Genomic DNA, 18985 nt, shown 5'->3' on the forward strand with positions numbered 1-18985 from the left:
GCTCCATCACATACTATTCTACATTGCCCTATCCGTCTGCTCTACGCAACCCCAAAAGGGCCCCGAAAGTTGCCGCGATCATGGGACGCGATACTCGAGGAAGCCCTATCATCTTCGTAGCTGTGGCTTTATGGCTGTTGAGAAGTGATAAAGGACTGGTTGCCCCTGAACCCGAATTGTATCTGGATGGAGCTTTCTGACTGTCTCTCTGTGATTCGTGTGGCCCAACCATTGAAGCTTGATGGCGATGTCATTTTCCGCGTTGGCATCTTTGGGCTTTCAGACTGCGCCGCTCATGCGTGGCACTGGCTTCCTGTCTTTCTTTGCTCATGGGATAGAGATGAATTGTCATCCTATCGGCATCGAGGGTTTCTGAGCATAGGCAGGCTGGAACAAGGTGCCGATATATCAAATTGCGGTTCTCGTCGGTGGTATCAAGTTATCAACTGCGTCTATCGTAGTACACATACTTTAGGCGCTGCGATGAAGTGAAGGGCCGGAGAGATATCGAATGGGGTAGGCACAGATTTGGCTTTTCTCCCAGTCGTGACAGTCCTGGTATAATCTGTCGATTCAAGGGCTCGTCCTACTCTCAGAAAGATATGTTCAGCCAGTGTAGGCACTGATCCAGCGCGTTCGGAGCGCATGACAAGAGTGTTGAATACTGCCAAGCAATATCTATCGAATCAGCGAGAGAGACATGTCAAGCGACTGCCGATGGCATCCCGTGACCGAAAAGAACCATTCCTCGCCTGAATTTCTCGCAAGAACCACGGCATGGCGTGTCACTTGACACATCAAGTAAGCGCACAGGTGTCTAGACAAATCAAGGCGGGGCTCATGGTCGATGGTGACACTCATGCTGTCCTGGAACTATCGATCTACACGATACATCCCGAGGATACGGTCAAATGACAGAGAGGCTTTCATGTGCAAGATTCATAGTCAATCACTTGGGTGATTCAATGGTACTGGCTCTTCTATAAATCCTCAACGCATTCGTCTTCCTCGCCCGGCGTCAAAGCCTTGACATTCGGCACCGGTAATTGTGATTCGGCCATAACCAGCATCAACTTCTTGTGAAACAAAGACTCCGGCCCACCAATGAGCAAAAGTGCTTTCTGAAGAGAGTGCAGTACATCTCTGGCCCCCAGAAGCATACTATTGCATCCGGGCTGTAGGGAGCTAGACAACCACGTGTTGCAAGCTAGGATGTCGATGAGAGCATCGGCAATACGGAATACTTTCAGCTCCTACAGGAAAGGAAAAAAGGGGCAAAATGTCAGCGTCGGCGCGGCCAGAACCTCGGTAGTGTGATACTTACTAGGCCATATCCGTGGGTCCGAATGGCCTGCTGAGAAACAGACCCGAGCAGGCGCATGGCCTCGTGGGCAACCTTGGCAGGCTTCAGCATGGAGAGCATTGCATCATCCATGCGGCTAGACATCTGGTAGTGGCTCAGAGCAAACTGCCACCAGAGTATGTGGATCCAGTTCCCCGTCATCAGCACGTTCACTCGCTGGGTCTCTGGGAGGTTGGGGGCCAGGGCCGAGAAGTCCTGCTTGGCCATGGCCGAGAGGGCGCTGTAGAGATTGTCGGCTTTGCTGGAGCCGGGTGTGACACCCCCTCTATCTGCCGCCATGACTATGTTATCGTCGAGTAGGGTGAAGAGTTGAGCGAGGAGTTGGAAGGAAGCGTCCACTTCGCCGACTCCTTGGATGTGAAATCCGGAGAGCGGGAAAGTCTGAATTGGCTTGAGGCATGGTGGGAAACAGTTCTGCACGCAGAATGTCCTGTTTCTTCTCTGTCAGCAATCCGACCCTCCATAGAGAAGGCTTATCGACTGAACCGTCGCCAGTATGAAAGGGGAGGAACTCACCTCTCAGTTACAAACACCAACCAGAAGATCCGCAACAGCAATTCTCTTTGTTCGTCTGCGAGACTGACTAGTATCTCTGGACGGTGTAGGCTTTGCAAATGCAATTGAGCAATTGCCTCATGTAAGTATACCGTGGCTAGCCTGATGCGTTCTGTATTGGCGAAGTAGATGTGTAGAAAGAACGCAGTCAGTAAAGAGTCTGTCGTGTCTTCCTTGTAGTAAGTGCTTTGATGATGCTGATTGCTCAGATTATGCGAGAGTTGAGCATGATGTGCAAAGCTTTCCGCAATGCTGTTGTCATCTGAGACCAAGTTATGCTGCTTGGAAAGCCGCAATTGAGATAGTCGTAGCTGAGCAATTACCGTAGCACAGATGGCTCCAGCTAATGCCCATGCATCGTGATCATCCAGCGAAGCACTGATCCGGGACTTTAGGGATTCCACGTTGACGACGGGCCAAACACATGTTAGATGGTCTCGAAACTTGTCCAGGTATTCGATGTAAACCTCCAAAGGGTTCTTCTGGGCAGTACTATCGTTCTCCACACCGGGAGTTGACGGCGATCTGGGGCTTTGCGTTGGTCCACGAGCCGGAAGAGGGAGACCTGATCGATTCTGCCGAATCTGCTCCTGGTAGTTTACCACCTTGTGAGTGGTACTCAATCGAGGCCCCTTCGGTCCTCTCTTTCGTGGAACCCGGAGAAACGTGCATTCGACTGATCTTTTTCGGCATTCGTTGCAGGGTGGGCTGCTTCCTTGTAAGTGGCATCGTACTCGCCGAAGCGAGCATCCATCGCAGGGATAGTTCGTACGCTTCTTGCCTTTCTCCATATTCCGGTTTCAAAGGCGATGGTTACATGAGATGTCGGAAAAGTGAATTATGAAAATAGCCAAATTTGGTTTCAAGTCTGGAAGACTGCAGTTGTCTTTCCTAAATACCATTTCAGGCGAATAAATCAAGCGACTGACTCTTGTGGGGGGTATGGATACCCGGACGCGGATTCCCTTTTTCAACCCATCGGCTCCGGGGCCCCTCCTTGTCAAGGTCATCGGATTTCCATGGGTAGCTAAAAATTCCACGAGAATTTAACCGGGCATCAGAGTATCGGCCTTGTCGCTTGAACTTTTCGCTTGAAATATCCCCGGACTAACCCGCATTATCCACATGGAACCAACACTACGGCCCTTGACGGCTAGGTTGTCCGAGACCCGAGTCAACCACCACCTGATTGCCATGAGAAAAGTTGCAAGTCAATGAAGTTCTCCAAGACTGCGTACGATCAAGAACCACCGATGCGGGTTGCACGTCGGACGATGTTGGCGCAAGCAAAATGTTTCTAGGAAAAGGCGGGTTGATGATTTTCTTCACCGAGGTCAACCCACGCGAGCAAGAGGCATCAAGATAAATAGTTCTTCATGGTCCCGAATTTGGAAACATGTTCCCCAGATTTCCCCGGACTTTACTACAACCATCTCCATCTTTCCCTGTCATCTTATCAGCTGTCTAGAGTCTGTGCTACCAATGGCGACCACCCCGGCCAATGTCGAGACTGCAAATGCACTCACAGATCCGAGTGCTGCAGAAAAGCACGGCAAACATGAGCCGGTACTTCTGGATCATGTAGCCCACGATGCTCAAGCGGCGACAGAGGGCCAAAAGAACATGTCGGTCATGGAGTCCTTCCGGGCGTATCCCAAGTCTGTGGCATTCTCAATGGTCCTTTCTCTCTGCATTGTCATGGAGGCATACGACACCTCACTAATTGGCAACTTCTACGGCTTGCCGCAGTTCCGTCGAAGATTCGGAGTGCAGTTGGAGAACGGCGACTATCAACTGACATCAACATGACAGTCGGGCTTGCAAAACGCTACTCAAGTTGGTCAAATGATTGGGCTCTTCGTCGGTGGCATCGTCGCGGAACGCTACGGATACAAGAAGACTTTCCTCGGTGCCCTAGTACTTAACATCGCCTTCATCTTCCTCTTCTTCTTTGCGCAGAATATCGGCTACCTTCTCGCAGGAGGTCTGCTTTGTGGCCTCCCCTGGGGTGCCTTCCAAGCTTTGACGACAACCTACGCCGCCGATGTCACGCCCATGGCCCTTCGACCGATCATGACGACTTATACAAACATGTGCTGGGTCATTGGGCAATTTATCGGTACTGGTGTCCTGCGAGGACTCCTTTCTCGCCCCGACGACTGGGCTTGGCGTATCCCCTACGCCATCCAATGGGTGTTCCCCTTGCCCATCATGGTTGGCGTTATGCTCGCACCCGAGAGCCCGACTTGGCTGGTTCGTAAAGGCCGTCTGACCGACGCTCGCAATGCTCTGCAGCGACTAGCGAGTTCCTCGACAACAGATGCTGAACTCGACGTCAGCATCTCCATGATCGCCCATACAAACGAGATGGAGAGACTGAACTCGGAGGGAACCTCATACATCGACTGCTTTCGCGGCACCAACCTTCGCAGAACAATGATTGCCTGCTTCGTGTGGGTGGGACAAGTTGCTTGTGGCGTTTGGTTTGGCAGCAACGTCATCTACTTCCTTCAACAAGCTGGCTTTGACTCGGACAACTCATTCAGCTTTGGTCTCGGAACTAATGCCATGGCTATCGTCGGCACCTTTCTCTCTTGGTTCCTTCTCCCCCATGTCGGACGTCGAACGCTATATGTCGTTGGTCTTTGCATCATGTTCACCGTACTAGTGACCGTCGGCGGTATGGGCATTCCGGCTCCCCGTCCGGATCTAGGCTGGGCATCGGGAGCCTTGTTGATGGTCTTCGTCATCACATACGACATGACCGTGGGACCAACTTGCTACTGTTTAGTCGCAGAAATTCCTTCCACTCGACTCCGAATCAAGACAGTTGCTATTGCCCGCAATGCCTATCTTCTGGCTAGCATCGGCGCCAACTTCTTGAACCCGCCTATCATCAACCCCAGCGCCTGGAACTTGAGAGGAAAGGGAGGATTCATCTGGGCAGGAATTTGCTTCTGCGAACTGGTTTGGGCGTACTTCTGTCTTCCTGAACCGAAGGGACGCTCCCCAGCTGAGCTTGAGATGCTGTTCGAGAACCGCGTGAGTGCACGCAAGTTTGCACAGGCTAAGGTGGAAGTATTTGCAGACAATGTGGAGAGAGATGAAAAGCACGATGGACCGATGGCGGTCAACGTTGAGGGTCGGTGAGTAGAGAGAGTAACTAGGGAGAGTCGCTGTCAAATACAGCATCATGAGCTTGACCGAACCGAGAAAGTATACGAATACCTTCTTCAATATTCTGCCAATGAGACCTTTGGGTAAATGATCTTCTGTGTTAATGAATGCAACGAGACACTTGGCAAGTCACTATTGATGGTGATCGGAGGTGTAGATAGACACGGCAGCGATGTCTTCAAGATCGGTTAGGCAGAACAAAAACCCAGCACAGGCATGATGAAAGTCACATCCATCCATTCGTATTTACAATCTAGTAGTCGTTTACAGAAGTGACTTCCAACGACTCAAGCAATTACTGCGGCCGCGAAGTACAATTGAAGTGTAATACGAAGCAGTGTCCGTTAATAACCAAGCTGATGTGACAACATCAAACGCCCCGGCTCATGGTTCCACGAAACAAGCAGAGATCTCAGACCTTGTTACCAAACCAAAACTCCGACCCAATATCTCCGTAGGGTATCATTACCTAGAACTCCTTTGACGATAGACGATGTCACGACTGCTCGTACGCGAAGAGACACGGGCTCGACAGCTTAGAAGAGTGTGGCCCACGCCTATACATGCAGTGGGGTAATCTGCGACTTCCACTTCTTGCCTTGAGGCCGGCGCCCAATACGTGCGACCTCTCTCTCCGATAGCCAACGCTCCTCGCGCTGTAGTTGCTGCTGGCGTTGCAAGCTGGGGCTGGGGCTAGGACTTTCCGAGCCGCTGGTGCTCTTGGGAGTCATCAGCCTCGTTCTCTTTGCAACACGAGGTTTATCCTCGTGTTCCCCAGCCCCTTCGCGTTTTCTCTTGGTAGAGAGGAGAGACTTTGGCTCGGCATCCTTGGGCGGGGATGGATTCTTGGTCGAATGCTTGGCCGGCGCCTCCAGAGGGTGAGAAGAAGCGGGCTTGTTGTTCTTTGAGTCATTCTTGGTCGGTGCCACTTTGGATTGCTCTGGCATCAAGAACAGAACATCTGGCATGTGCTTTTCGATATCCTCAAACCAGTGAGAGCACAGTTTCTTGAGAATTGACTTGAAACCCCGCTCGCTGAGGTAGGAATGGACATTGTCTACGTCGGGATAGTACTCTTCGAGGAGGTCCTGGCGCATCTGGCGCGGGATCTGGCGCCAGACAGAATCTTGAGATCGAACAAACTTCGAATAGAAGAACTCGAATACACGAGAGTGGGCGGCACCGGGAAAGTACTCCTTGCTTCCAGCCTCGGTCTTCTTGCCAATTCTAGCTGCAAGGCAGATGATAGCCAGACTTCTTTCATTGAGCATGGTATATGAAAGCTGATAGGAGGACATCTTGAGTGGTGAAGAGATGGGTTTGTGTTGTGAGAAGAGGAAGAGTGTTGTGTGAGAGAAGTGGTTGTATGAGGCGTAGACGAGTATGGTATGTACAAGAAGAGACTTTGCAGAACGTAGAAAAGTGTATGAAATGAACAAGAGTGTGGTGGATGCTGGGCGAAGAGAAGGAGAATCCATGGGGGATGGAAGGCGGTTTATATTAGTCTAGATGAACAATTAGCAGAGTACCGTGTTGGTCCATGGCATCTACCTTGGGTTATTGGACGGCAAATGTTCGACCTGGATGTCGGAGTGAGCAAGTTGGACAACGATGCCTCCGCGGCAGAGTCTGCGATATTGAGCAGATCATTGGCTGACCGGGAACCTTAGTTGGTTGAGTTTGAGACTTTAGGGGTTCACTGGCTATGTAAAGTCTGTAGATATGCCAAACAGGTATGATAGCTACGTCGAGGAAGACTCTAGTCCGGGATTTCGTCTTGAAACTGTATCTCCGAAATCGTTCTGACTATTCTCAGCCGCGATGGTGTCCACGAGGCTCAGGCGACCTGGGACTCAAGGTTTACGCCACCAAGCGTCGTGCCGTACCGTTACGACCTTACCCAAACGTTTGGTCAGGCATCCAAGAACGAGTATGTTGGCCTATGAAGACGACATGTGCGGGCTAATAATACTGCTAAGCGTATCATACTACGCTTCAAGCAAGACTGAGAAAGTCATCAACTGGAGTACATTCAAGCATGCAGTTTCGATATGAGAAATCGTAGGGTATGAATAGCAAGTAGCATCTGCTGTGATATGAATTAATTGTTTCATCATCTACAGATCTCTAAATATTTGGACTGTGACTTTGCTGGGGGAAGGGGGCTTATAGCCTTCGAGTTCAGGGTAACAGATCAGTGGATTAAGCTTAAATGCCTTCTATTATTGCCTCATTCGAGAACTCTGGGCGACGACCAAGGTACCTGGGTTCTGACCTGGATTTGACCGAACAGATGTCAGCATATCTGGGCGGACTAGACAAGGATGGCCTGGGCCGTCCAGGCATCATGGTACATTTACATTGAATTACCCAAGATCCGAACGTGTTACAGATGAATTGGCTCAGGAAGATGCGAGCATCGAATTGCCATGCGAGGTAAAAAATCAAACGCCATGCAGACAGTAAACCGAAGGATTCCTGTCTCAATGGGGTGACCGACCTCTTGATTCACCCCTGTCCAAACCATCTATTCTACACGAACTAGAAGATCGAACTGAGAGGCCGTGGAAAAGGAATGCTGTTCCAGTCTACAACTTGTCAAGTTCAGTTGTTTTGGCAGTCTTGTACTCGCACTGGCTTCCGATGTCAAGCTAAGTTTATGCCCGTCAGGCCGGCCCCGAAAATTACGGCTTCGATGAAACTTCCGTCTTTCGCAAGCTGTGTTGGGTGCAATTTGCTTTCATTTTCTGGTTTCAGCAGCGATGATCGAGCCTTGTGAGTGTATCGTCCAAGCCATCTGTGCTAGTTGATCTCTTGCTGCATTCACGTGGAAGCCGCAGAGGAAGACGGCGATGATGAATTAGGATTTCAGTGCTAGGAGCGTAGTGTGAAAAGATTGGTTATATAGAACAACATAGACCCGGGAAGCTCAAGGCTTTGTACTAGATGTCATCCGAGTTGTGGGGGTTGGCGGACTTAGACGCGGCCTTTAGCACCGGCTGACCTGCACACGGAGCCGAACGTCATAACATCCAGTACGATGACTCGCTGGTTTCAAAACTGAAGCCGTAGAGGCAGAACAAGTCAAATAAGTCACGAATACAGCATTCGGGTTTATCTGTTATGGCCAGTAAATCTGCGGTTTGCTTACTTTTCTAAAGAAAATTACCGGGCTAAAGCTGTAGGCCATAGCTCCGCTTTACGAGAACGATTGATGATGACCCTGCACGAGAACTTATATAAAGCCACCGATTCTTTCCCTCAATGTCTATCAACTGATGTATCACTTGCAATTCTACAAAGTTATTCTTTTACTACTCGCTGTCCCTACACACCCATCATCATCACTCCAATTCCATACCAAGATGGTCAAGACTCTCCCCTTTGGCGGCATCCGCGTCCCAGTACCGGGGTTCGGTGCAATGGGCATAACGTCGGCCATGGGCACTAGGCTCTCGGCTGAGCAGGCGGAGCCAGTGCTTCTAAAAGCAATCGAGCTGGGCTGTACCTTTTGGGACACTGCTGTAAGCCCTGTGCCGCACGTAGCAAGTCTCTTTTATGACGTTCCCTTACATGATATCAGGTTGCGTACGACGCAGGTCTTAACGAGAAGATCCTCGGGGATTTCATCCGCAAGCACAACGTCCGGGATAAGGTCTTTGGTAAGCTCAAGTTCACTTATGGCCTCGTGTGATGATCTAGTATTGACCTTATATGTCAAGTTGCCTCCAAGTGTGGCTTTGATGTCTTCAAGGACCGCAGTGTCACCAACTCGAGATCCCATATCCGGTCTTACATCGATGGTACCATCGAAAGACTAGGCTTCGCACCAGACCTGTATTACCTGCATAGAATCGATCCGAGTATGATATCCTCTCTAGCCTATCTCTACTCATCTAACAAAGGCTATAGAGACACCTCTGTCGGAGTCCATCGCTGCTCTTGACGAGATTCGGAAGGAGGGGAAGACCAAGTACATTGGCCTGTCAGAGTGCTCTGCCAAAACCCTGCGCGAGGCTAACTCGAGTATGTCCCATCCGCCACAATGACTTCAGCTTCATCTTTCATGAAATTAAAAACTGACGTTTGAAAAGTCGCAAAGGTCGATGCGGTCCAAGCGGAGTATTCTGCCTTTGAGACCCTCCACGAGGAGAGCGGCCTAATTCAAACGGCCAAGGAATTGGATGTTGCCTTTGTAGCGTTCAGCCCATTGGGCCACGGCTGGTTGGTCGACAACTTCGACTATAAGAGCCCCGAGGACTTCGCGCCCGATGACTTCCGTCGAACTGGTATGTAGTCACAGGCACTCGAATGCCTTCCTTCTCTTTCCCCGGTGAGCACATTTTCTGACCTGCATCACAGTCCCCAAGTTCCAAGGAGAGAGCTTTTATAAGAACAAGGCCATCGTGGACGAGATGAAGAAGATCGCTACCGAAAAGGGCTGCTCTCTTGCTCAGCTTGCCCTGGCCTGGGTGGCTGCCCAAGGTCTCATCACCATCCCGGGTACTACCAAGCCGAAGAGGCTGGAGGAGAACTGGGCCTCCCGGGATGTGAAGTTGTCGGAGAACGACGTCCTTGCCATCAGGAAGCTGGTGGAAGCCAACAAGCCTGAGGGCAAGAGATTCTCCGCAATGCATGAGGCCGCAGTCGGCCACTAGTATGGACCGTCTGGATCGTGGGCTGATGCTTCTAGCGCTAGCTGTAGATCGCCTGGAACTCAAGCTCGAGAGTAGAGATGCATACATAAATCGGTTGTAATGATCACATTGTCACTCCCGCCTTCCTGGAAAGCTTTCGCTCATCCTGCCACACTCTCGGAGGAAAATTACGGAGCTGTTCCGGCATCTTCACACGAGAGCTCCGGACGGCGATCGGTGGTTGGCGGGGTTATCGGACCCACAGTAAGCAGGTCAACCGGACCAGCTCCCTACACCATGCCCCGCAAAACCGCGCTAAGCTCTGAAGCCGAGTACCTCAGTATCCGGACGCAGAAGTTTGCCATGTGAATGCTGCATACGTTGCGGGAAGCAACTTGTATTCAATGCTGGTCTACGATAGAGCGAACTCAATTTGAATGCTTCTCCCGCCTTTACTGCGCCAATTGCCGTGTAGGGCACGGCGATACAAGTTGTCTCGGCTGGCGGCCTACAGGGCGTACCAAGGCCACGGTGGCCGTTGATTGCAAAGGAATGTTGGAAGCCATTGAAAAAGTGCTTCGCGCAGCTCGCCGTTTCTCCCTAGTGAGACAGGGTGTCAACGCCAGGGGTGGAAATCTATTTCGTTCAGCACACGCGTCCAGCCACGTGTTCACGAGAGTCGCTGATAAGATATGATCTCGAGGCGGAAAAATGGATATCGCGATGTGAAACAGACAGGTCGATAACAAGACAAGAAATTGTGGATTGGATTGATCAAATAGACTTTGGCGGCTTGAGTCAAGACCGGCGAAGACGGGCAGTAATGTCGGCACCTGCGGAGCTCCATGCTACGATTTTAGCGGCAGAAATCGAACATGATGATGTCCCGATGATGCCCAAAATTGAAGAACGAAGAGCACGACAGCATGTCGGCGGACAGATACATGATACATGTGAAGGCCCAGATGGAGAGCTCTCAGTATGTAAGGTACGGGGCAACATCGTATTATTTACAGAAGATGCCTAGTCAGGGTCCACGAGCCGGGGGGGAGAAGGTCCCTCCCTCCCTTCCATCCACCGGGCTCATTGTGTCGTGCTTCAAGGTGGAGCCCAAGCCTCATGGCGCCACAAGAGCTCAACAGGCGCACCTGGCCCGTGCACCACAGCTGGGGCGGTGCAATTTCCAGGCTGCGAGAAATTCCATTTACTGGCAGAAGGGGCCAAAACTTAGCCAACCAAGCAGGCCTTCGAGGAGATACAAGCAAAGGGCACACGACAGAAGCGTCAGATTTCTCCTTTGACACATTGCTTCAATCAACAGCTTGCTTCCATCGGCAGGATTGTATTGCTTCTCGCCATCTCTAGCCACCATCACAAAAGGGTGTCCCCAAACTTCTGACACATAACCCACAAGGACCATTTCAGCCCGCGCAGCAGCTGTCAGCTCCCTGGCCCGATCGCCGAGATAGGGAGAGAAAGAAAGCGCCTCGACATCACGACCGAGCGCCCGCAGCCTTACGACCTGCAAGTAACTTTCCAACACCTTGCTGGCACGTCCTTCATCGCCTTGCTATCCGGTGACGACCTGCGCGACCTGCGACGAGTGTTTAGCGTCTCATCTGCGACCATTGCTTGACCGGGCCCGAATCTCAGGATCATCCCCGAGCCAGCCCTACCTCCCTTTCCCTTTGACGACATACCCACGACACCATCTCGACATCAGACACAATGTCAGCAGCGGCAGGAGGTCTTACCCGACGCCGTGGAGGCGGAGGTGCCGCGGCCGGCGATGGTGAGGCCAGCAATGGCGCCAGCCGGACCAACTCAACGCCCAACATCAAGGATAGCGCCCCCGAGACGAGCTACGAGAGCGGCGAGAACGGCCACAAGATCGCCTTCGACCCCCGCGACATCAGCGAGAGCGCCGAGCGCAGCAAACAACCCAAGCTGACGTTGATGGAGGAGGTTCTGCTCCTCGGTCTCAAGGACAAGCAGGTATGCCGACGACGAGCGCTGCGCACCGATTTCCACACATGAAGCCAGGTCGCTAATTGACTTTTTACACGGTGCAGGGTTACCTGTCATTCTGGAACGACAACATCTCATACGCTCTGAGAGGATGCATCGTCATCGAACTCGCATTCCGCGGTCGCATCAGCATGCAGAAGGATGCCTCGAGAAGACGTTTCCCCCTCGCGGACCGCGTCATTGAGGTTATCGACGACACCCTGACAGGCGAGGTCCTGCTCGATGAGGCATTGAAGATGATGAAGCAGAGCGAGAAGATGAGTGTCAGCTCTTGGATCGATCTGATGAGCGGTAAAGCTACCCCCCTCTCCCCTCCCTGAAATGGAATGGAGCATTGCGCTGTCCACTTCGCCCTTGGAAAGCACTCTGGCTGACGGATGTGGGCCACCTACAGGAGAGACCTGGAATCTGATGAAGATCGGATACCAATTAAAGCAGGTTCGCGAGCGCCTAGCCAAGGGTCTAGTCGATAAGGGCATCCTCCGCACCGAGAAGCGCAACTTCCTACTGTTCGATATGGCGACCCACCCCGTCGCCGACGGAGGTGCCAAGGAGGAGATTCGCCGCCGCGTCCGCAACGTTTTGACCCAGCGTACTGTCGTCCTCCCCGCATCCCAATTCCTGCCCGAGAACCTCGAATTCCGTTACGTCCGTACTCTTGCCATGGTGTGCGCCGCCTACGCTGCCAACGTGCTCGAGAACGCCCTGAGCACCCTCGGCCACGAGGCCCGCGAGCGTGCCTTTGCCCAGACAGACGAGCTTCTCGCCGACTACAGCCAATGGCCTTTTGGAAAGAAGGCTACCGGCAACGGTATCGGTGCCAACCTGCCTCAAGTCATCGCAGACGTATGTTGAACAGAATTTCCCTATGTGGCTTCATGGCCTGGATCTAACACTTTTACAGGAAATCAGCAAGGGCAAGGATAAGGAGCTGCAACTCGAAGTTGTGGCTGCCTGTCTTAGTGTCTTCACCCGTCTTGATTCCCTCTTGTAAACCTAATCGACCTCGACATCCTCGAAACCGATCATTCCGCTGCCTCGACTTTGTACAGGGCAGAGAGCACTGAGCGAGTTTCGGGAACACGACTCCCCCATTTCTCAATCCCATTCACAACCTAGACACATCGAAACGCCCCAGCATTGAGCTCTCCCAACCTTCACCAAATTCGAACCCTCACGAGAAATGATAAAATAAAGCAACAGGGGAAAGCGACTTTCTTATGCTCCCCATCAAACCAAAAAATGTGCAGCATGTAAGGTGGCCGTGGGGGAGCAGGATATTGGGTTCGCAAACTTGGGGGCAAAATATCATGAAAGGGCGCTATACCCTTCTTTTTGCCTCATGGGAGAGAAAACGGTTTCCAGCAAGGGAAAAAAATGAAGGATGATGGGACGGCGAAAAATACACACGCGTGTAGTTGGTTGGGTTTCAACTACTTTTTTTTTACCGTAAGCGATCGTTTTAATGCAGAACACACTCAGTCCACGTCCCGAGAAACGAGAGCGAAGAGGGAAAATGAGTGTGGGATATCAGTTTGAAAGATTTGCATGGGCTTGTTCTACCGTCTCCTTGCCTTGCGTTGTTGTCTTAGCTGAGATGTGCAAGATATGGCCATATATCATATATCCGGCCGGCGTTGATGAGAGCTTGAATCTGAAGTCTTCCTTCCCTACGAGTCATACCAACCTCGTATCGATAGCCTCGGAGACACTGACTATCCTCTGCACTGATATACAGCAGTGGAAGTTCACGAAGCGATGAAAACAACCGTGACATGGCTAGAACGATTGAAATATGTATTCATGGGTTCCCTCCTACGCCGCCGTCCCCCTTTTTTTGTGCAGAAGAAAAAAGACAAAACAATGTACAGTAGTTCTCTTTTTGTTCCCAAAAACGCCGTTTTCCATCCATAGTGATGATGCAAAAAAAACCGCTCGTCGGTTTTCCTCGGACACACACACAACTTGTGTCCTGCCTCCACTGCTCCGGGGGGGGGGGGGGGGGGGGGATATCGATTAATCTCCTGTATCGCCAACCTCCTCACGGCCTCAAACCTCATTCCTCACGATAGCTCTCTGCTCAAGCCTCACGCTTATTTCTTCTTCTTACCGCCGCCAAAGCTCCCCTCAAACCCAGGACGCGCCTTGGTCTTCTTCGCCCCACCGCCGCCAACCTTCTTCCCGCTCTTGCGACCGAGCTTATGCGCCAGCTTATCATCCTTGCGCTTCTTCAGATTATCCTCGCGCTTCTTCTGCTTCTCGCGAATCGACTTGGCCACCCCGTCGCTGCGCTCCTTCCACGCCTTTTCGCTCTTCTTCTTGGTCTGCTCCTTGCGCTTGACCGCCCTCTTGAGAGCCTGCTCGTCGTCCCGCACGCGCTCGCCCTCGGCGCGTTTCCGGGCGACGAGCCACTGCTCCTTTTCGGCAATGTCGGCCTGCTTCTCCTTGTCGAGGGCCGCGAGGCGCTTCTTCTGGTTCTGGATCTTGATGAGCGCCGTCTTGGGGTCCGAGGGCCCGCGCTTCTTGTGCGTGTTGAGCGCGTGGGAGAGGTCGTGCGAGAGCTTCGTCCCGTCGTCGAAGGCGACGCGGCCGAAGGCGAAGTTGGCGGGCTCGTCGCCGTCGTCGCCGCCGAGGCCGACGCGAGGCGACATGACGCTGGGGGAGTTTGACGCGAGCGTCTCCTCGCGCCGGGCCTCCTCCTCGAGCTTGGCCTTTGTGCGGAGCTCCTTCTTGTGCTCCTTGCGCTGGGCCTGCTTGAAGCGGCGCGCCTCGATGAGCTCCTGGCGCGTGCGGATCGGTTTGCCGTCGGGACCGTCGGCTTTGCGGGCGGCGCGGAGGGCTTCTATGCGCGCTGCGAGGCGGGCGCGGAGGGCGGAGGTGTCGGCGGGGAGTTTGATGTGCTTTGGCTTCTCGGAGGGCGGGACGGTGGAGCTCGTCGAGGTTGTCGTGCTCGCGGTGGCGGCGGCCGCGGTGTCAAAGGTTGGCGAGGCCGGTGTCGAGGCGCCGCTGGACTCTGTGGCCTTTTGTTGTTGGGCGAGGCCGGAGAGGTCGAGGGGGTTGAGGTCGGCGGATTTGGACTTGGACTTTGTCGCGGGTTCGGCCTCGTCGTCGGACTCGTCGACGGTTTCGTACTCCTCGTCCTCATCCTTATCCGCGTCCCTATCGTGGTCGTTGCTGACGGGCTTGGCATCCTTGGACTCGGCCTTCTTCTGTTGCTTCTTGTTGGATTCCTTCTTGGCAGCCGCCGGGGACTTTGCAGCCTTGGTGGCGGCGGGCTTGCTGGGCTCCTTGACCTCGGGCACCTCAGCGTCAGCATCGGCAATGGCGGCGTCACCACCAGCAGCCTCCAGCTTAGCAGCCTTCTTCTCAGCCTTCTTCGCCTTCTTGGTCGCGCGCTTCTCCAGTTTGGCTTCCTTCTTCGCCATCCTCATGAGCTGGTTCTGCGACATCTCGGCAGGGTTGGCGTCATCAATCGTGTCGATCGGGAGGTCGGCCGTCTTCTGCTTCTTGTTATAGTCCTTGTTCATCCGCAGGCCCTGGCCGGGCAGCTCCCTCTGCACGCCCGGGATGGGCTCGTCGTCCTCCTTGTCCTCTTCCTCCTGCATCGCCTCCAGCTTGCGCTTGTTGCGCGCCGCCCGCTCGTCCATGACTTCCTTTGCGTTGCGGTTCAGCTCGCTGTCGGGGTCCAACTTGGCCGTCTTTGCGGCTTTGGCTTCGGCTTTCGTCTGCTTCGTCCGCTTCCATTGTTCCTGTTGCAAGAAAGAAGCGTGAGCAAAGTGCGCTCTTTAATAGAAGGTATTGTGGTGCTGTGTAGCCAAGGCACAAGCGATGGAGTAGGGGACGAGGCTGGCTTCCTTTCGGTCGCTTTGCGATTTTGCTTTGCAGGGCCATTGAAGGATGTAAGGTGCGGACTGGGGGCAAACATACAGAGTTGTCTTCTCCATAGTACATCTTTGCCGGAATGAGGGACAAGAGACCATCAAAGGCCTTTGAGTGCTCGCGCAGGCGATCCTACGAAGCATGTTAACATTGTGTCTTTTGTGGCGATCTCATAGGATCATCACCGCCGCCAGCAGCCTTCCTCTCTCTTCTTTTTTTTTTCTTCGGCCGGTGGCGGGGCACGGGCAACACAACGAACCTGCAAAGTAGATTCCGCCATATTCCCTTTGTTCTGTTCCTTGGCCTGTAAGATTCTTATTGAAAGAAGCAAATGTTCTTCTATGTGTTGGCCGCAAAAGGGTGGGTTGGAGTGCTGCTGAGCCAAACGAAAATCAACGGCTAGGCGGGTGCAAGCAGACTCGGTGAACAGAGACAGAGCTTTGATACTGCGGCGGTTGCGGGCGGATTGGCTGCGAATTTTCGGGCAGTTCGAAATTTTTTGGGGTGTGGAGAAATCGCTTATGCGAAATCTTGGCGCTTTTCTGCCACCGAACTATCACCTGTTTTTGGGGGCGGTGAGCTCGATTTCCACCCCGCAATGACATAGCGCCCCGATATACGCATCTTAGCAAGTTGTCCGGCTTCAAACCTCAGGGTCCAAACTGCAGACCCCATCACCAAACTTCGGGCTGGGATTCGCTCATCTTGAAACATATGCTTATCTGACCACCAATGTTGTACTGCCCTAGAGTGTTGCACTGAGATACCGAAGTCAAGTTGTAACCACCAATGGCATTAATCACTGCTTTGATTGGTAGTAAGTCTTTCTAAGCATACATCTCTACTCCGGAATACCATAACACAATTCGCAAATCTATCACACGGCTTGGAAACTCCACCGCCACGAGTGGATAAGTGGAACCGCCCAACTGTAGACCCATTCCGTCCAATAATCAGTCCTACAAGCCTGAACGCCGCAATCCTGGGATTCCCATGCCGCCCCATGCCGTCTGAGAAGCAGTGCCGCCCAGCCTAATAATCATGTCACCCTCAGCAAAGTCAATGGCCAAGGAAAAGGCATTGACATCACAACGCCTGTTCCGATTGTTTTTTTTTTCGGATAAGACAACCGCCTCTCGCTAGTCTTTCTCAAGTCGTAGCCGCAACAGTAGCCTACTTAAGGACTCTCTCATATCAATCCACTTTCGTATGTTCGTTTGTTGCGAGCCGTGTCTTCAAAGACACCATTCCTCTCGACGAGGATATATGCCGTGGTCATGTAGCATCCGTTGTGTCGTAGTAGAAGGGTTTCTGGGCGATTTACGCGCCTGCCATTCCAGCTGCAAAGGAGGGCGTCTGCGGCTGAAGTGAGTAGCCGTTTGTAGACTTGGCGCTCAGCTCAGCCTGTCGCTGGCGATCCGCCTTTTCGCGCTCGAGCTGCTCCTTTTCAGACTTGGTGATACGCGGTTTGCGAGTAAGAGAGCCGCCTCGGGATCCGCGACCACCTCGGGAGCCTGGTCCGCCTCCACGACCAGTGCCGCCCTCACCTCGAGTCGTACCGCCACGACCGCCAATACGACCGCCTCGACTTCCACGGCCACGCTTGGGCAGTCCGTCGGGCCTGAAATGTGTCAGCGAACTGTGCAATATGAGAATGATAGTGAATGCAACATACCTTGTATCCGCAGGCTTCTCAACCTCTGGCACCAAAGGTCCAGAGTACACAAAGAAGCCATCCCGGCTAGCGGCCGCCTGCTGCTCCCACAGAAGCTCGGAATCGTCGACAAAGTCGTCATCCTTGTCGTACTCATCTTCTTTGAAGTTGCGCTTCTTCTTCTTCGGCTTCTCGGGAAGGTCGGCACCACTCGTCATACCGCCCATCTCCACGTTACTAGCTTCCTTGTCTGAATCCTCGGACATTTCGTCGCCAGATTCCTGGCCTGACGCCGTTTTCTCCAAGGCAGCCGAGGCAGCAGCAATGCGGGCCTTGCGATCTCGCTTCTCCGCCAGGCGAGGGTGCAGGGCATCCCAGCCATACTTCTCCTCGGCCATACGCATCACGTTGATGTAGATATTCGTGTCGCCGGGCTTGATAGGGATGTCCAGGACAATATCCGGGGCCTTGTACTCCTTGCCAGTCTCGGCTCTGCCGAAGTCTAGAATTGAACGATCTCCGAGTAGATCCCGAGAGTCGTCCAAAGCATTCAGCTTCGGTGAAGAGACACCAGACTTTTGTGGTTTTTGCTTTGGTGAATGTTTCTTGCTGGCGACAGAACCAGCAGTCGAAGCGGCGTCCTTCAGCTTCGCATCTGCCTTGATAGCTGGAACTGGCGGGGGAGCGAGGGCCTTCTTCGGCTCGGGTGCAGGTGGCTTTGAGATCGCTTGAGGGATTGATCTGGCAGGGTATGACGGAGATGCTGGCAAAGATGCATTCTCAGTTCGTGACTGAGCAGTCGAGGCAATGCGGAAGTTTTGTGCAGAAGGCGACGTGACACTCTGCGTGGGCGGATCTACCAAGCTCGCGATAGAGGGAGACGCGCTAGGTCGGTTGACAGTTTGTGTTGCGGGTCTTGGAGATGAGGCACTACCAAAGATGCCTCTGACCGGGTCGTAGCTTCCACGGATAGGATCGTAACCCTGACCGCTAGTACGCGTGGGGAGAACAGTATTTTGTGGTTTCGGCTCGGGCTCGGGGTCTGCGTTCAGAATGCTTTGCATTGAACGCGGCATCTCTTCTCGCTTGGGTGCCTTTTGCGCTGTGTGTTCGGGCTGAGCAGAACCAGGTCGGGAAGGCGAGCTGATGCCGACGAGGTCTGTGATCTTGGTCTGTCGAGAGGGAGGAGGTGTGGAGGAAGATGCAGCTGCAGCGGCTAGGGACTTGGAATCTGAGCCTGCATCGGCATCCGCAGCTGGTGCCGACTTTCTCTTCCTTTGAATGGGCGGCGCATTGGGATCGCGAGGCTTTCGAGGTCGGCGCACCTTGGGCGGCTCGTCGGGATTCTTTGGCTTGACGGTAGAGCCAGGTTTGCGACCGGGCTTCTTTCGTGGCAAGCCAGCAGCGGTAAGGCGGACTTCCGGTTGAGGCGGCTGGTCTCCTGCGGCGACACCGAAGCGAGGTTGGGAGGGATCTACTATGATCTCGTCCATATCCATATCGTTGTTGTTTGGCCGACCGATTAGTGGCGAGCCTGGGTCTGAAATAGAGCCGGAAGGTGGTGATGAAAGTGCAGGCGAAGAGCTGTCGCGCATAGCTGGCTCTCCTCCACCACCAAAGTAACACCACACCGAAAAGAGGTCTTCGAAGGTTAATTCGACAGACACCTGCACCGGGAAGAAAGGTACTGAG

The 18985-nt window shown here is 53.1% G+C and overlaps 8 protein-coding genes across 8 annotated transcripts; 3 read left to right on the plus strand and 5 right to left on the minus strand.

Moving 5' to 3' along the window:
• Positions 1–980: 980 nt before the first annotated feature.
• On the minus strand, positions 981–1642 carry CTAM01_04815 (AflYd/sugR/sugar regulator; the record flags this gene model as incomplete). The annotated part of the gene is made up of 2 exons (XM_060520845.1): positions 981–1253; positions 1325–1642. 2 exons carry the CDS (start codon positions 1640–1642, stop codon positions 981–983), a joined length of 591 nt encoding a protein of 196 aa, XP_060384799.1.
• Positions 1643–1875: 233 nt separating this feature from the next.
• On the minus strand, positions 1876–2709 carry CTAM01_04816 (AflYd/sugR/sugar regulator; the record flags this gene model as incomplete). The annotated part of the gene is made up of 1 exon (XM_060520846.1): positions 1876–2709. The coding sequence occupies one exon, from the start codon at positions 2707–2709 to the stop codon at positions 1876–1878; it is 834 nt and encodes a 277-aa protein (XP_060384800.1).
• A 691-nt stretch (positions 2710–3400) lies between these two features.
• Positions 3401–5068, plus strand: CTAM01_04817 (MFS transporter, SP family, general alpha glucoside:H+ symporter; the record flags this gene model as incomplete). Its single annotated transcript, XM_060520847.1, has 2 exons — positions 3401–3685; positions 3731–5068. 2 exons carry the CDS (start codon positions 3401–3403, stop codon positions 5066–5068), a joined length of 1623 nt encoding a protein of 540 aa, XP_060384801.1.
• Positions 5069–5652: 584 nt separating this feature from the next.
• CTAM01_04818 (uncharacterized protein) lies at positions 5653–6393 on the minus strand (the record flags this gene model as incomplete). The annotated part of the gene is made up of 1 exon (XM_060520848.1): positions 5653–6393. One exon carries the CDS (start codon positions 6391–6393, stop codon positions 5653–5655), a length of 741 nt encoding a protein of 246 aa, XP_060384802.1.
• Positions 6394–8460: 2067 nt separating this feature from the next.
• On the plus strand, positions 8461–9753 carry CTAM01_04819 (aldo/keto reductase; the record flags this gene model as incomplete). Its single annotated transcript, XM_060520849.1, has 6 exons — positions 8461–8619; positions 8679–8757; positions 8818–8958; positions 9008–9121; positions 9190–9384; positions 9458–9753. The coding sequence occupies 6 exons, from the start codon at positions 8461–8463 to the stop codon at positions 9751–9753; spliced, it is 984 nt and encodes a 327-aa protein (XP_060384803.1).
• A 1707-nt stretch (positions 9754–11460) lies between these two features.
• On the plus strand, positions 11461–12754 carry CTAM01_04820 (uncharacterized protein; the record flags this gene model as incomplete). The annotated part of the gene is made up of 4 exons (XM_060520850.1): positions 11461–11727; positions 11805–12051; positions 12155–12606; positions 12665–12754. The coding sequence occupies 4 exons, from the start codon at positions 11461–11463 to the stop codon at positions 12752–12754; spliced, it is 1056 nt and encodes a 351-aa protein (XP_060384804.1).
• Positions 12755–13853: 1099 nt separating this feature from the next.
• CTAM01_04821 (surfeit locus protein 6) lies at positions 13854–15919 on the minus strand (the record flags this gene model as incomplete). The annotated part of the gene is made up of 3 exons (XM_060520851.1): positions 13854–15509; positions 15688–15771; positions 15899–15919. The coding sequence occupies 3 exons, from the start codon at positions 15917–15919 to the stop codon at positions 13854–13856; spliced, it is 1761 nt and encodes a 586-aa protein (XP_060384805.1).
• A 1040-nt stretch (positions 15920–16959) lies between these two features.
• Positions 16960–18888, minus strand: CTAM01_04822 (histone promoter control 2; the record flags this gene model as incomplete). The annotated part of the gene is made up of 2 exons (XM_060520852.1): positions 16960–17260; positions 17315–18888. The coding sequence occupies 2 exons, from the start codon at positions 18886–18888 to the stop codon at positions 16960–16962; spliced, it is 1875 nt and encodes a 624-aa protein (XP_060384806.1).
• Between the last annotated feature and the right edge of the window lie 97 nt (positions 18889–18985).

The sequence above is a fragment of the Colletotrichum tamarilloi genome (genome assembly GCF_030869305.1).
Source record: "Colletotrichum tamarilloi strain Tom-12 chromosome Unknown Scaffold_11.1, whole genome shotgun sequence".
In the NCBI taxonomy this organism is placed as follows: Eukaryota; Fungi; Ascomycota; class Sordariomycetes; order Glomerellales; family Glomerellaceae; genus Colletotrichum; species Colletotrichum tamarilloi.